Consider the following 16,083-nt stretch of genomic DNA (forward strand, 5'->3'; position numbering starts at 1 on the left):
ATACACTGTGGCCCTGGTCCACCGTGGTTGGCGTAAAGCCAGGGCGGGAACTCTTGGAAACCCCTGCTGTGGAGCCTGCATCTCTAGTGGGAATTTTCTGGCTCCCAGCCTCCCTGGAAGTTATGTGAGGGGACATACGTTTGTCCCAGTGGATGTTTCTCTGGGTACCTTGTGATAAACGGGGTCACATGACAAAGCGGCACACTCCTGCATCAGACACTCGCCGTGTCCACAGGACAGAGCACGTGGGGAGAGCCGGATGTAGTGCCAGCTCTGGCAGGCTGCTCAGGGGGCACACTGGGCTCGCAAAAGAGGTTTGGGAGATGTCACTCTATAAAGCGTAAGATTTATTGAGCTCCTGCTGTATTCTGAGCACTGCGATGCTGTTCATTTATCTCATTTCACCCTCAGAAGCTTGTATTATCAGATTTTCTCCCTATTTTATAGTTAGGAAAATTGAGACTCAAAAATGCTGCATTCTTCCCCTAGGTCCCAGAGCCTAGGGATATATAGCTTGGTTTAAAACCAAGCTTCGTCCACTTAGTAGCGGAAGTGAGAATCGCTCGGTCATGTCTGACCCTTTGTGACCCCCCGGACTGTAGCCCACCAAGCTCCTCTGTCCATGGGATTCTCCAGGCAAGAATACTGGAGTGGGTTGCCATGCCCTTCTTCAGGGGATTTTCCTGAGCCAGGCATTGAACCCAGGTCTGCTGCATTGCAGGCAAATTCTTTACCATCTGAGTCAATACCAGGTAGAAAATAAGTGCCTATCTTGGGCTCTGCCAGACCAAAACTGCCTTCCCTCTCTGGGTTGGACCACACTGAGACACTGTTTCCTTGCCGTGGAACAGAAAATTCAGGAGACCAAGAGAAAGGACTGAGTCAGTGGGTTTCACTCCCTGTTAATTTCCAATCAGTGTGCTGCAAACACTGCCTAGTGTCTCTCAGCCACATCAGTTCTCTAGCCAAAGGTAGAGTCTTGACCCAGGTAGTCCTTGTGCCCCAGAGTCACATGAGAGTAAGTTCTTACAGCTGACAGTGGTGGGGAGGTGACCTAGAGGATGGGCCTAGCCTAGAGCTGACAGTATGCATTCTTGGGCAACCGTCACTACAGAGGGCCAGGGGTTGAGAGACTATCATCACTTTCTGGCCTTCTTGGGACAGGAAAGGGCAGCTTTCTCCATGTTCCATTACTAAAAACGTAAGAAATGAGTGAGCCTGACTTCTAAACAAAGATAGGTTTTTACCAGGGATTTGTGGACATTATATTGTTGTCCTCCTCTGTTTTTTTCTTTTTTTACATGAAGCAAAATTTTAATTTCTGGCTCTTACAAGACCTTTTAGAGTATCTCAAAAATAAAGGGATGGAACCAGTCTTATCATTCCAGTCTACCCAATATAACTAATCAGTTACCCAGGCACCAGTTCCTCTGTATTTCTTCCACCCCTTTGGGAAAATGGACTACAGAGAAGCCTAGCTCCTCTTGAGCAGTTCCATTCATTCCATGAATCAGTAGGCACTGATGTGCTTCACCTTCTAGCCCAGGCTTCAGAAGTTGCACCGTATTAACCTTTGGTGATGGGTGCATCCCTAGCTGAATCTGCCCTCACATGGCCTCAGGGGCCCAGTGACCGAGGCACACACTTTTTTAGACAAATGCATGCTGTCGTCCTTCCTTAATTTGCAGATTATCCTTTGGAACGGGCGAAGAAATTATACTCTCAGCTTAAGAGCAAGAAGGAATAGTCAGTCTTGAATCCCACCTTCCTCCCATGAGAATAAAAAGTTCTTTTGAGGTCATGCCCGCAGTCTTCCCCAAACATTGCTCCCAAACAGGAGCAGATAAAGTGCTGCAGGAGGTGGTTCTAACTAGCACTGTTAAAACTGCAAAGAGCAGAAACCCACTCAGAATGACCCCACCACAAAAAGGTTTGCTTCAGTGAATCCGAGACCTCACGTGCAGGATGGAACACAGCCTGTAGCCAGAGGCCTGAAAGACTGACTGAAATTGTCACCTGAAATCAAACTTTCAGATCATCTGCCAAAGGCCACATGTCTCTCACACATGGTATCTCCATTGCTCCTTTCTCTCGTCCGGCTTCTAGCCCAAGCTTCACATCAGTAACCACCAGGAGTCTCTGGCATTTTAAATTTATTTGTGTGTGTGTGCATGTGTGTGTGAAAGAGAGAGAAAAGTGGGGATGGGGTGGGTTGGATTTGCTATCCAAGATACAGTTTAGTTCATCTAATTGCAGAGACCACAAGTCTGGCCAAGTCCAGCCAATTAATGCTTAGGGTTGGGTCCCCGAGAACCCAGGCCACATCTTCCAGGAGCAGGATTGTCCAAGTAGTGGGACATGCCTGCACAGAGCTTAGAGGAGGGAAGTCACAGCAGGGCCAGTAGAGATGAGCAGCAAGCCCTGTGCAACCATCAAGTGGCATACACACCAGTCCCTGCTCCCCTTCCCCTTTCCAGGTCTTTGCCCGCATCACCGACATCTTTGAAGTGGAACCCAACAAGATGTGTGTTGCTAGCCGCTCACATGCCTTTGCCACAGTGTCCTTCACCCCACAGACCATGCAGACCTACCAGTGCATCTTTGAGGCCACCTTGGATGGCTTGCCCAGGTACAGCTACCCAGCTCCCCTCCTCCAGCAGGGCTGTAGGCCATGCTGTCTGTGGCATGTCCTTCCTGCCTTGCTAGGCTGACAGGCCTCTATCTTCCCATTCCCTGCAGCAACCTGGCCAAGAACCGAAGCCTTGTGTTTGATATCGTTGGAGAGGGGAACCTACCTCGGGTGACCATCATGCGGCCAGTTCTCTACAACCAGTATGGAAACCTCTTACTTCTCTTTAAGAGGCTTCTGCTTGGTCGTTCAGAGACACTGCCTCTTATCCTCAAGAACAGCGGTGCCATCCCCGCCAAGGTACTGCTGGAGGGTGAGCATGGGGTGAAAAGGGAGAGTCTTCAGAAGCGAGACTTTTGATGTTGAGGTCTCTGCCATCCCTAACTTGTGAGGACTTCTTTCACGTTCCTCATACAGGAACATGGGTAAGACGTGGGTGTGCAGAGGGAGCCAGGGTTGGTCTGATTACTGGGACGCCGATGCATGGCACACTGGAAATGACAGTGCAAGGCGGTGAGCAGCAATATACACCAAGCTGAATGAATAGGATTATGGGTGTTCTGAGTGTCTTTGTTTTTTCACTTTTTTTTTTTTTTTCCTGTAATGAACACTGCGTTTGCAATAAAGAAAAAAAAATGAAAGAAACTTCATCAGGGGTGAGAGATATAACATCTGAAGGGACTTTGGGTTCAGCACTTATGTTTTTATTATACAAAAAAGGTGATAAATCGTGTAAGTATTATTCAAAGAACTGTAGGACTTTTGAAAATGACCTACTCCTATCTAGAAGACACTGGTTTTTAGGAACTCACATTCATGCAAGTCCTCATAAAGTGATGAATATTCATTTCCATTTTATTTTTGTTGTTGCATTAGTTGCTTAGCTGTGTCCAACTCTTTGAGACCCCCATGGACTGCGGCCCACCAGGCTCCACTGTCCATGGAATTCTCCAGGCAAGAATACTGGCCTTTCCCTCCTCCAGGGGATCTTCCCAACCCAGGGAGTGTACCTGGGTCTCCTGTATCACAGGCAGATTCTTTATCATCTGAGCCACCAGGAAAGCTGTCATTCCCACTTTATTAGTCTGCTGTATATTTTACAACTGGTTTGTCAGTAACAGAGGGCTTGGCAGCCCCATTTTAACACTACATAGCTGGGTGTTCCAGAAAGTCTCCATACTCTCTGGACCTCTGCTTCCTTATTTGAATAGCAGGAGCTGAGCTAAAATTTTTATTTCTCCTTTCCAGGAATAATATTTATTCTCTCTCTCTTAATAAGAAACTCACAAAAGTGAGCCCTAGGCACAATGATCTGGGGTTAAGAGGGGTACTTCCCCAACAGCACAGCGTCTCTCACTCAGTTCAGAATGCATGAGCAACCTGTAAGCTTAACACTCTGTCTTGCCTTCCTTCTGCCAGCTGCACGTTGATATACAGGACCAACTAGGAGTCTTCTCCCTGAAAGGGAAGCCCTCTACCTCCTATATCTACATCACAGAGGAAAACAAACCACAAGCAAAAGGTAAGTAGGGTGAGTATAGCTTCTGGAGAGCAATAGGTGCCGGTAGCTGTTTTGTTAGGAATTAACGTGTACTCAGCCCGAGTCAGATGCTCAGCTTTGTCACCAATGGCCTCTCTAGGCAAGACTCCTTCCCACACAAGGGCTGCTTTCCCTTGAGTCCAGGTCTTTACAGATACATATTCCTTTAAATTGACTCTAGATCATGTCTCTCACTTCTCATTGCAGCAAAGAAACCTCACACAGCTTCCCTGGTTGTTCCTCCTGGAGAAATAGCCGAATTTGATGTTGTTTTCCACTCCAAGAAAGTCGGGAGAATGGCAGGCACCCTTCACTTGTCAGTGATCAACAACCAGTACGAGGATACAGTCATCCACATGGTGGGAGAGGGCTATGAGGATGATATCACCTTGGACAACATCCACGGGCTGGTGGCTTCCTCCAGCCAGGAGTCCTCAGATATCTCTGAGGCCAATGAGGAAAGCAGCATAGAAGACTTGGTGGCAGGTGAGAGGAGCAGCAACGAGGTGTTGGCAACTGTTGGCCCTTGGGTCATTTTTATTATTTTATTTTTTAAGATTTTTTTTTGATGTGGACTATTTTTAAAGTCTATATTGAATTTGTTGCAGCATTGCCTCTGTTTTATTTTTTGACCACGAGGTGTGTGGGATCTTAGTTCCCTGACCAGGGATCGAACCCTCAACCCCTACATTGAAAAGCGAAGTCTCAACCACTGTACCACCAAGGAAGTCCCTCTTGGGTCATTTTAAATAAGAATGAAATTTAAGTAACAGGTTGGCTAGCTTCCTGGGAGTTTAGGCTGGCATCTCCTCCTTGTTGGCTAGCTTCCTGGGAGTTCAGGCTGGCGTCTCCTCCTTGTTGCCGTTTGCTCGCTCACGCCTGGCCCAGTCTCCGCACCCTCCCTGTGTTCCCTCAAGGAACACCTGTTGAGCATCCGTGTGCATGTGCTTGGAGTTCCAGAGAGTAATTAATAAGAGAGTCTACCCTATAGGGAGCTTTTTCTTTGAGCTCAAATTCCAATTGAGTTAGTTAATAAGTGAAATTTAAATTCCAGATTAGCTAAGAAGTGAATACGTGTATCTCTGGAGTTTTCCCTGTCTGTATTTTCGAGCTGGCTTGTGTTGGTATTGTCTGTTTCGTCTGTATCATGTGTCCTAGACATTCTCAAGGAAATGGCCAGCTGGCTGAATTAGAGAATGTGTAGGTCTGTGCTTCCCCTAGACTGTTCCCTGCAGCCTCACTATTAGCATGCTGTCAGGACCTACAGCATCGGCATCACCTGGGAGTTCCTAGAAATGGGAGTTTCAGACTCACCCCAGCACCTCAGACCTATTGAATGAGAATTTGCAGTTTAACAAGATCCCTCGGTGATTTGTGTGTGTATCAGACCAGAAGACGTGCTCTCTGTATTCTGCCAGGCACCACTGCTGCATTTGGTTAACTGTATTCACTGGGCCGGAGAAAATGTACTTCATCATTATTATCAAAAAGCATTCGTTAAAACCCTGACTGTGTGGCTGACTGCTGTGAAGTGAGTTATAAACACAGTCTCACAGTTTTTCTAGGAGCTTAATTCCAGTCCCAGAATGTAGCATCAGGCAGTCCCTACAGCATGGGTTAAAATCAGTGCTCCTCATGTAGCTGGTGTTTTCACCTCTGTTTGCAGCTACACGGTGACATCTCTCTTATCAGGGGTCAAGCAGAAGCCAGCCATGAACCCTAGGTCAGAAATCAGATTCCCTTTACTTCTAATGGGCTTCCCTGGTGGCTCAGAGGTTAAAGCGTCTGCCTGCAATGCGAGAGACCCAGGTTCAATCCCTGGGTCGGGAAGATCCCCTGGAGAAGGAAATGGCAACCCGCTCCACTATTCTTGCCTGGGAAATCCCATGGACTCAGGAGCCTGGTGGCCTACAGTCCATGGGGTCGCAAAGAGTCAGACATGACTGAGCGACTTCACTTACTTCTAATAGGGTTACCAGGTTTGGAAAATCAGAATACAGCAGTCCCCATTAAATTTTTAGATATTAAACTTGAATTTTAGGTAAACCATGTATAACTTTGAGTATATTTATGTCCCCAAATTTTGCCTCGGACATTACTTATACTGAAAATTACTCGTCATTTATTTGTAATTCAAATTCAGTGGGGACTCCTGCATTCTGTGTGGCAGTTCCAAACCTTAATAGTACTGTTTCAGCAAACAAACGAAGTTGAGGGGGTGGTTGTGTTTTCCTTTGTACAGATGGAGGTGAGGGCCAGGATGGGTGGGTGGATGGATGGTAAATAGATGCTCCCATAGAAGAGAAAGCGTGCTGCCCAGGGACTCTAGGTGTTTGCCGGATGACTGTCCAAGGAGGGTAGGGTTGCATGAGGGTGAGGTGACCATCCGAGAAGGGTAGGGTTGCATGAGGATGAGGTACAGTGTCTTTCAAGTGCTGGCTCCTCAGGGGAAGCGAGCCTGCAGAGACAAGGGGGGGCTCACTGCCCCCTGCTTCTGTTCCCTAGCTGCTCTGGTGAATCATATCCAGTTCGGGGACTGCCACATTGGAACCAGCTATAATGTGAGCTTCACCATCACTAATCACAGCCAAGCGAATGTGATACGGTTTGAATGGCCGCTTTTGGCTACCGTTTCTTTCTCCCCACAGGTAAGTGAAAGATAGTCCTTGTTTTCCACACTCCCTTAGGCCTACACCAACCCTGACTTGACTGTTGACCCAGCCCGCAGATACGTGGGATGAGGGGGATGTGTCCCTCACTCACACTTAGTGCCAGAAGTGTCCCCTCTGGCCTAAGAAAAGAGAGTGAGGTCAGCCAAGTCGATGGCTAGGCTGACGTTGAGAATTCCATGGAGACCTCCGTGGATGAAGACAGGCCCCAGTCTTCCCATCCCTGAGTATAGACCGTGTCCCCCTCGGTGTGTATTCTTTTGAGTGTTCATCCTGCAAAAGTGGTTCATCAAAAGCTAAAATGGGGGTGGTGGGTTTTGTGGACAACAGAGATTTAGAAAATATTACAAGTTACATCTTTCTCCCAAAGATTCTCAGTCTCCTTCAGCATATTAAAACATAGTCAACTGTGTTTTACCTGGGATTTCTTCTTTTAGCATCTCACAGCACGCATGTTATGGATTGCTGAGCAAATCTTGACACTGAATAAAGCTGAGGACAACATGGCAGCAGCACCTCAGCGCTGGCCAGCACTTGCTCTTTTTTTTTTTTTTGGCCTTGCTGCAGAGCTTATGGGATCTTAGTTCCACAACCAGGGATCAAACCCGCACCCTCAGCAGTGAGCGTGTGGCGTCCTAAGCACTGGACCGCCAGGGAGTTCCCCAGCACTTGCTTTCCACAGAGAGTCCACTTCTGAGTTCCCAGGACTATGGATGTGTCCACGACCTCCTGCTTTGTTTCCCCCACCAAGTCTATTTAAGCACAGCAGTCTAGGAGGGTGGAGGAGGGTTGGGGACCCACTTTATCACTTTAAATATTAGTGCGCTATCAGGAAGAAGTGCTTTGCTTCCTGGGAAGATGTAAAGTGGTAGTCAAAGTAGGCAGAATTAGCTTCCCATGATCCATTCTCACGACCCACCCACCCACACACACACACACACACACACACACACACACCCTGGTGTACACCTGCACACACACACACACACACACACACACACGAGTCATGGCCTTGGGAAGGATTAAGCTTTCTCCTCCCTTCACTTCCCAGAGGAGAAAGAGTTTTTAATTTATTGGAAACATGAGAAAACTACATATATAGGATTGTATATAGTATACATTTGGATATATGTATGTGAATTTATGTGTGCTAAAGCGCAAATGATTTTATTCTACAGACCAAATTGGATTTCCTATATATCTGGACTACTTTAGGAAATTGCAACCTTTTTGGTGTCAGCCCTCCTTTATATGCTTAAACATTATTGAAGACCCTCAAAGAGCTTTTGTTTACATGGATTACGTCTATCATATTAGAAGTTACAACAGAAAATCTTTAAAAATACGTATTTATTCACTTAAAATATAACAAGCCTATTACATGTTAATATGATGCCATATTTTTTGAAAATGGCTTTATTTTCAAAACATTATGTGAGAAGAGTGACATTGTTTTACATTTTTACAAGACCCTTTAGTATCTGGCCTAGTAGAAGATAGCTGGATTCTTATATTGGCTTCTGCATGCTGTCTGATGCAATATCATAGTTCATATAATCTGTAGGAAGAGAATAGAGTGTATACTCATGTCTCTGAGTATACAGTGGAGAGTATTCCTTTGTATACTCATGAGAAAATGAGAATGAAAAAGTCAAATGTCATCTTAGTATTATGATGAAAATAGTGTTGACCTTGTTGACTCCTGAAAAGGACCCAGGGCCCCCAGGGGTCACTAGATCACACTTGACAACTGCTAAGGTACTGTGTACCTCTGTCCATAATTTGTGTGGATCATATGATTAAGAAGTACAGATGGTTAAGAGCATGGTATCTGGAACCATCCTACCTGGGTCTGAATCCAGATATTCTAGTATTAATGGTATGACCTTGAGCAACTTACCAGTTTCCTTGCCTATAAAATCGGAGTTATAGCTGCACATCTATAGGGTTGTCATGGGGGTTCGTAGAATTTTGTTAAGGTTTAGAATAGTATCTGAAGCATGTAGCAGTTTGATAATATTAGTTCCTCATGTTTTCTTTTTATTTCTCATAGTATTGCATTGTGTGAGTGTTGGTTTTTTATTGGAGTATAATTGCTTTGCAGTGTTGTATTAGTTACTGCTATACAATGAAGTGACTCAGCTATATGTATACTTACATCCCCTCCCTCTTGAGTTTCCCTCCCCTCTACCATCCCACCCCTCTTAAGTCCTCACAGAGCACTGGGCTGAGCTCTCTGTGCTATATAGCTAGCTGCTCTTGCTTTTATGATTCTATTTCTAAGAACCTCATGTACATATTTACGATGATCTACATATATGTTCTTGAATGATGCATTTTTGCCGGGACTTCGGTTCTGCCCCTAGAATGGCACCATCAGGCATGAAGAGTTCTCAAGACTGAATTCCCCCAAACACTAATACAAGGCTCTTCCACAGATGGGCCACCTCCACCCTGGCTGTGCCAAGGACGTAGTGGTGACCATGAAGTCAGACGTGCCCATCAACCTGAAGAAGATGGGGGTCAAGTGCAAGGTCTCCAAGATCATGTTTCCGCTCCCTGCAGACCAAGTACCTGACTGGGATGACCGCATGCGGACGGTCAAGTGGGTGGACGTGCCCAGAAACACTCCCGGGACTTTCACTACAAAGCGAAAAGTGAGTAGGGGCACCAAGCCCCTCGTCTGACCAGGCCTGCCACGCTTAGATGCCTACTGCTGTCATCTTCAGCGTCTCATCATTTCCTTCTTTCATGGAAAAAAGAAACAGTCCCCAATCACCTGACCTGGGTTTCCAAAGCGGCAAACTGAACTTCCAAGCATGCCTCCTGCCATCCTCACCACACATACCACACAAACCACTAGCTTCACTGGCAGAGCTTTTGTGTACGTCTCAGTATATAGTTTCTAGCTGAGCAAGGCCCCCACCTTTTTCTATATCAGAAACCTGACAACTAGTCTTTTAGCTGCTTCCTTTTTCCCTCAGTGTCCAGAATTAGGTTAATCTCTTGTTTGGTCCATGCATGCCACTCCTTTAATTATTCCTTAGTTGGTTTCTTTTTAGTAAAATAATAAACAGAGATGAACCCACACCCAACACAGGAAGTATAACCAGGATTACCTGTGTGCTTCTCAGCCATTCCCTCCCACCAACCGAGAGGTGGCCACTATCCCAGGATCTTGTTTGCTCATTCCCTTGATTTTTGTTTTTAGTTCTTTTTTAAATTACCCTATGTGTTCTGCATATTGTTCCAGTGTGGTTTTGAACTTTATTTTTCATAGGTTATTGCGTGCGGTCATCTGTGTTGCTGCATTTGGCCGTAGCACACCCATGTCACTCCTATGAGGAATTACATGATTATTTACCCATTCTTCTTTTGAAAACTACTTGAGCTTTGCTACCGTGGACAGCATTTCTGTGAGCATTATAGTTCAGGTCACATGGTGTTCATTTGCAAGAGTTTATATTCCTAAAACATGGAATTTATCTTGGAAAAGCGTGATATTGGTTATTTTCATTTTGATAAGCTCTTTTGTTCCTGTGGTGGTGATTTATGGTTTAGTTGCTAAGTCGTGTCCAACTCTTTGCAACCCCATGGACTGTAGCCCACAAGCCTCCTCTGTCCATGGGATTTTCCAGGCAAGAATACTGGAATGGATTGCCATTTCCTTCTCCAGGCGATCTTCCCAACCCAGGAATCGAACCCAGGTCTCCTGCATTTCAGGCAGATTCTTTACCTACTGAGCTATGAGGGAAATATCCTCACCGTATTTATCACTTATCTTTTCACTTTCTTTAGTGTATCTTTTCATGATTATCTCCATACTGTTTTGTTCTAAAGTATTTTGATTATTCTTGGCCCTTTATTTTTCTAAATAATTTTTGAATCCATTTAAACAAGTATTATTAAAACCCTGATGGAAACCTGATTGGAATTGGATTGTATCTATAAATCAGTTTAAGAAGAATTGATCATTTTATAACATTAATTCATCAAGGTCTATCTCTCTTTCAATATCAGTATCAGTTTAGTCGCTCAGTCGTGTCCGATTCTTTGCAACCTCATGAACCGCAGCACGCCAGGCCTCCCTGTCCATCACCAACTGCTGGAGTCCACCCAGACCCATGTCTGTTGAGTCGGTGATGCCATCCAACCATCTTATCCTGTCGTCCCCTTCTTCTCCTGCCCTCAACCTTTCCCAGCATCAGGGTCTTTTCAAATGAGTCAGCTCTTCTCATCAGGTGGCCAAAGTATTGGAGTTTCAGCTTCAACATCAGTCCTTCCAATGAACACCCTGGACTGATCTCCTTTAGGATGGACTGGTTGAATCTCCTTGCAGTCCAAGGGACTCCCAAGAGTCTTCTCCAACACCACAGTTCAAAAGCATCAGTTCTTTGATACTCAGCTTTCTTCCCAGTCCAACTCTCACATCCATACATGACCACTGGAAAAACCATAGCCTTGACTAGACAGACCTTTGTTGACAAAGTAATGTCTCTGCTTTTGAATATGCTGTCTAGGTTGGTCATAACTTTCCTCCCAAGGAGTAAGCGTTTTAATCTCATGGCTGCAGTCACCATCTGCAGTGATTTTGGAGCTCACTGCCCATACAAAACAGTGAAAGTGAAAGTCGCTCTTTAGGTCTTTTTAAAGATTTTTTTCTTTTTGGCTACTGCTCAGTTTCTTTAATATTAATAAGACTCTTTAGGATTTTTTAAATTTGTTTTTGAGTCCTTTTCTTAGTATTTATTTATTTGGCTGCATTGGGTCTTAGCTGCCTCACGCAGGCTCTTTTCTATGGAATCTATCATTGCCCTATGAGGGTTTCTCTCTAGTTGTGGTGCGTAGGCTTTAGCTGCCTGTGGCATGTGGGACCTTAGTTCCCTGACCAGGGATCGAACCTGCGTCCCTTTATTGCAAGGCGGATTCTTAACCACTGGGCCACCAGGGAAGTCCCTTGAGTCTGTTTTATTAAATTATTTTTCTAGGAATTTTCCCTTCAACTAAGTTTCCGTATGTATCTTCATAAAATTATTCATAACATTTTTTATCATGTTTAAGTATCTGTAGGGTAGACAGTGATGTCTCCTTTTTCATTTGATATTGGTTATTTTTATTCTGTCTTTCTTTTATTCTTCTTGATCATTGTCACCAGAGTTTTTCTTAATCTTTTCAAATAAACAGCTTTTAGTTTCACTGATCCTCTCTGGTTTAGATTTATTTTCTGTTTTATTAATATCTGTTCCTATCTTTATGATTCCTTTTTTTTTTAACCTTTTTTGGAGTGTATCTGACCCCAAAACTCATGCCTGTGCAGTCGTCACGCTCTCAGTAATTGTGTGTTATTCACTTTCTTCCCTTCCCGTTTATGAGTCATTTGGGTTTATGAGTCATCAGGTATCCTGGAACTTGGGCTCTTGGGCTGGTGCTTGCTTGCATGGGTAGGATGAAGCACTGTCTCTTCTCCCCATCATTCCTAAGGCAGCTGGCTCTGCATCACTGAGGACATGGCTTGTCTCTGTTGCAGGTGATAGAGACTGATCCCGAGCCGGCTTACTCAGTCCTAGAAGAGAACTATCGAGAACTGCAGCTGCAAATCAGTGCCCACGTGAATTTCGCCTCATATAAGTGCCAGACTACCAACGTGCACTTTAAGGAAACACTGATTTACCAGACTCGAGTGTTTGAGTGAGTCACCAGAAGCCTCCTGACACTCTTAGAGTAGTCCTTTCATTCCATCATTCACTCACGCAAACATTTATTCAGTGTCCATGACAGCACAGACCAGACATAACACCTGCGTGGCAGGCACCAGAGGGTCTTCGTAGGTCCAATGAAACACTCAGACCCACGAAACTATTCAAGTTCACACTTGAAATCAAGATGTAGACTTGATTCAGCGTCAGTGGGAACAGTCCTTGCAATGGTCCATATCACCACCCAACAACTATTCTTATTGCGCACGCCTCTGCCCCAAGTGACAGCTCAGACAGTGTCCATGTTGGTGGGCATAAGGTTCACCTTAGCTTGGAAGGCCGTGACCAACAGAAACCAACATTTCTCACAAGCGCTGCAGGGCCATAGCTTCCAGGATTCCTGCAAGGGACCTGCCCTGTTACCAGAGTCCCTACACTCAGAGAACCCCAGTGCGTGGCTTCCCTCCGGGTGTCATGATTCCGCCCAGCCCCGAAGCAAGGTAGCAATCAGGGCTCATTTTCACTATAAACAAAGTTGTCTCATAACATAGATGATTGATACTTCTCTCTTATCAGGCTTCCATGGACACAGAACTCAAAAACAAATTCAAAGTCAAAACTGTGCTTAGAAGGAGAAGGAGTTATGTTAACCCTTCATTCACACCCAGTTGGTACAAGGATGCATGGGTCCTGCTCTCAAAGAGCTCATAGTGGGTGTTGGGGAAATGGGTGAAAATGGTTGAATTGATGGTTACAGTCCAATGCTCTGGGTTTGCAGTAAGCATCCCAAAAGCAGACCAAGATATGGGGAGAGACAAGTGTCTGGGAAAACTTCCTAAAGTGGTGGACCAGCTGAACTTTGGAGGACAAATAAGAGGTGGCCAGGTGAAGAAGTGAGATAAAGGGCCTTCGGGCAGAGAGAAGGCCTGTGACTCTTCTTTGAGAATTACAAACACAAAAGTGTAAACCACGGACATTTCTACTTTGTAAAAATTGGTAATTAATTGTTCAACTCATTCTGCACTTTGGCCCTTAATGTATCCTCTCAAATTATTATAGAACCAAAAGCTAGGAGACAGGAAGTGGGATCTTCTGCTGGTGCCCATTTCACCTACTGTGGGGGTCACCAAACTCTGGCCCATGGTCCAAACTCGGCAGGTGCTTATTTTTGTAGGTACAGTTGTGCTGTATGTCGTGTGGGCACACAGTCATGCCCGTTTGTCTATTATCATCCAAGGCTGCTTCCCCAGCAAAGGGAGTAGCTACTGCGGAGACCTCTGGCTCCTGATGCCCAAGACCTTTACAGAAACGTCTGTTCACCCCTGGGCCTAAACCAAGAGTGCTTCTGCTGGAAGTATCCTGTGCCACTGAGATTTCTCCCCTTCATAAAAATTTGCTTTAGCCTAAAGACCAGTGCTCATAAATTCACATAATTCATAAATTCACACAAGCCCCTGAGGCCAAAACACATGAGTTCACGCAGAGCTGCATAGTCTACCTGGACTGGATATAGGGAATCTAATCCTTCAACCCCTCCCTTGGACCCCTTCCCTCTGCCCCCGAGTCTCAGCTCCCACTTCTCCCCTAAAACTGGGAAGAATGTGTGTGTTTTTCTCTCACTTGCACAACCATTTCCTTGAATCATCCTCTTGCTGTGACTGTCTGTGATCACGTTTAACAGTGACTCCAGAAAAAGCTTCTGTCTCCCAATTCTTACCACAGAGCAGGAAAACTTGAGGCAAGATGAGGATCCGCTAATTCAGGATCTGAGACAAGTCAGTATCTTAGCCAGTGAAGACACTTCAGGTGGGGGTCGAATGATTTCTGACCATGAGGACATTGTTTCTGGGGAAAAGTGATTCAGGAAAGGAGAGGCCTTGGAGTTTGCACCCGAGGGAGATACTGTCTTGTGAATGGATTTTGTTTCCTCTCCCATGGGAATTTTTCAGGATGACTACAATGCAGGCTGAGAGCTCAAGGCACACTGTGCCAGGGGTACACAAGACGAATGAAACATCTGGATTCTTTGGCTTGTAATAGCTATGTATATATTTTTGTGTTTTAAAAGGAACTATAATTTTAAATCGCATGCTTGATTTCAAATAAAATTGCCTTTGAAGAAACATTTAGGAAACAAAGTGACTTGACTTTAAAAAAAAGTTAATGGTACAGATGATGTGCAGACAGGACAGAAACCGTCTTCAGCGTGTTTCTCACATCCGATCCCTGATCTGTTTGCAGGTTTGAACTGATTAACTCAGGAAATGTGCAGCTGGAATTCAGCTGGATCTCAGAAGAGACAGCAAAGGCTGTCAGCTTTGCCATGCCAGACAACCAAGGTAAATGAGGTGACAGGTAAAACCCAGGGCTTGAGCTGGGTCCCCAATTAGTAGAAGGGTCTGGTTCATGGAGAAGCAAGCACTGCTCCAACCACCCCCTTGGTAGCAAAGAAGCAGAGCAGAGGGCTCCTAGTGTCTGCAGAGCCAAAGGGGCCCAAGAAACTCCGAACTGAATTCTGCCTCCCTTGGCCCCACAAAGCTGGTACCCCTCTCACAGACCCCTCGGAGTCTTTTCTTTTAGATCTTAACCTTCTAGAAATCACAGACTCTTGGAGAAGCTGATGAAATCTGTGAACTGACTCCCCAAGAAAACACACACCCATGCCCAATTTGCAGTTGGTACATGTGAAGAGAACCCAACCCTTGGTGGGCAAATGTCCAATACTACTCTCTCAGTTTGGAGATTCCCATGGACTCTTTCCAATGGACTCTTTTTCATGGACCCCCCAGATGGTGAACCCCTGCTTTAAAGCAATGATTCTCCAAAAAATTATTTCACAACCCATTATTCTTAAGGCAGATGACCCACAGACGTGTACTTGACCCATTCCCTTGAGTAAAAACGAAAAACACTTGAAAACCTGATGTAATTAATAGAAGTCTTTTTCATGAATCTCCTGTGAGACACAGCTAATTCCTTACCCGTGGGGCCCAAAGTTAAGTATACCGGCTAGGAGAGGTGAGCCCACAGACCTCACAGAGGGTGCCTAAGGACCTATATGAGTGGGCTGCCATCACCGCCCTCCCACTGCAAATGCAGAACATCACTGGCACTCTTATCTGCCCCCAGGTTTCTCCCAAAGAGACCAGCTTAGCCAGGGCACGCTGCACACAGTCAGCACAGCGGACAGTGCCGTGGACCACTGGAATGAAACTTCCCTGCCACCCTTCTCTGTGGAGCCCGTCTCGGGTATCGTGCCAGTGGGGAAGACTCAGAAGCTCAAAGTGAAATTCTCCCCATTGGAAGTTGGAGACTTCGAGAGCAATCTTTTCTGCCAGTAAGGAGACTCTCTCCTAACCCCTCTTCTGTCCCACCACAACCACCGTTCTTTCACCCCAGCCCCATCTAGAGCCCCACACTAGCACATTTCCCTCTGGAGAACAAGAGGAATCTGGTCTTTTGTATTGTTCATCAACGCTCTGTGGACCCTGCCTCCTGCCCACCTCCCCCTCCCCGGCCACACACAGCATCCCACTGGGGCACCAGAAT

At 45.6% G+C, this 16,083-nt stretch overlaps 1 protein-coding gene across 1 annotated transcript in view; it reads left to right on the forward strand.

Moving 5' to 3' along the window:
- The window catches only part of HYDIN (HYDIN axonemal central pair apparatus protein), a 347,988-nt gene that overhangs the window by 303,729 nt on the left and 28,176 nt on the right, over positions 1-16,083 (forward strand). Inside the window, exons 62-70 of the mRNA XM_060398473.1 lie at positions 2,478-2,629; positions 2,740-2,929; positions 4,049-4,151; positions 4,377-4,655; positions 6,675-6,817; positions 9,277-9,495; positions 12,366-12,526; positions 14,776-14,873; positions 15,664-15,871. Coding sequence (XP_060254456.1) covers positions 2,478-2,629; positions 2,740-2,929; positions 4,049-4,151; positions 4,377-4,655; positions 6,675-6,817; positions 9,277-9,495; positions 12,366-12,526; positions 14,776-14,873; positions 15,664-15,871 — 1,553 coding nt within the window. The remainder of the gene's footprint in view (positions 1-2,477; positions 2,630-2,739; positions 2,930-4,048; positions 4,152-4,376; positions 4,656-6,674; positions 6,818-9,276; positions 9,496-12,365; positions 12,527-14,775; positions 14,874-15,663; positions 15,872-16,083) is intronic.

Source organism: Ovis aries, chromosome 14 (assembly GCF_016772045.2).
Source record: "Ovis aries strain OAR_USU_Benz2616 breed Rambouillet chromosome 14, ARS-UI_Ramb_v3.0, whole genome shotgun sequence".
NCBI classification, from domain to species: domain Eukaryota; kingdom Metazoa; phylum Chordata; class Mammalia; order Artiodactyla; family Bovidae; genus Ovis; species Ovis aries.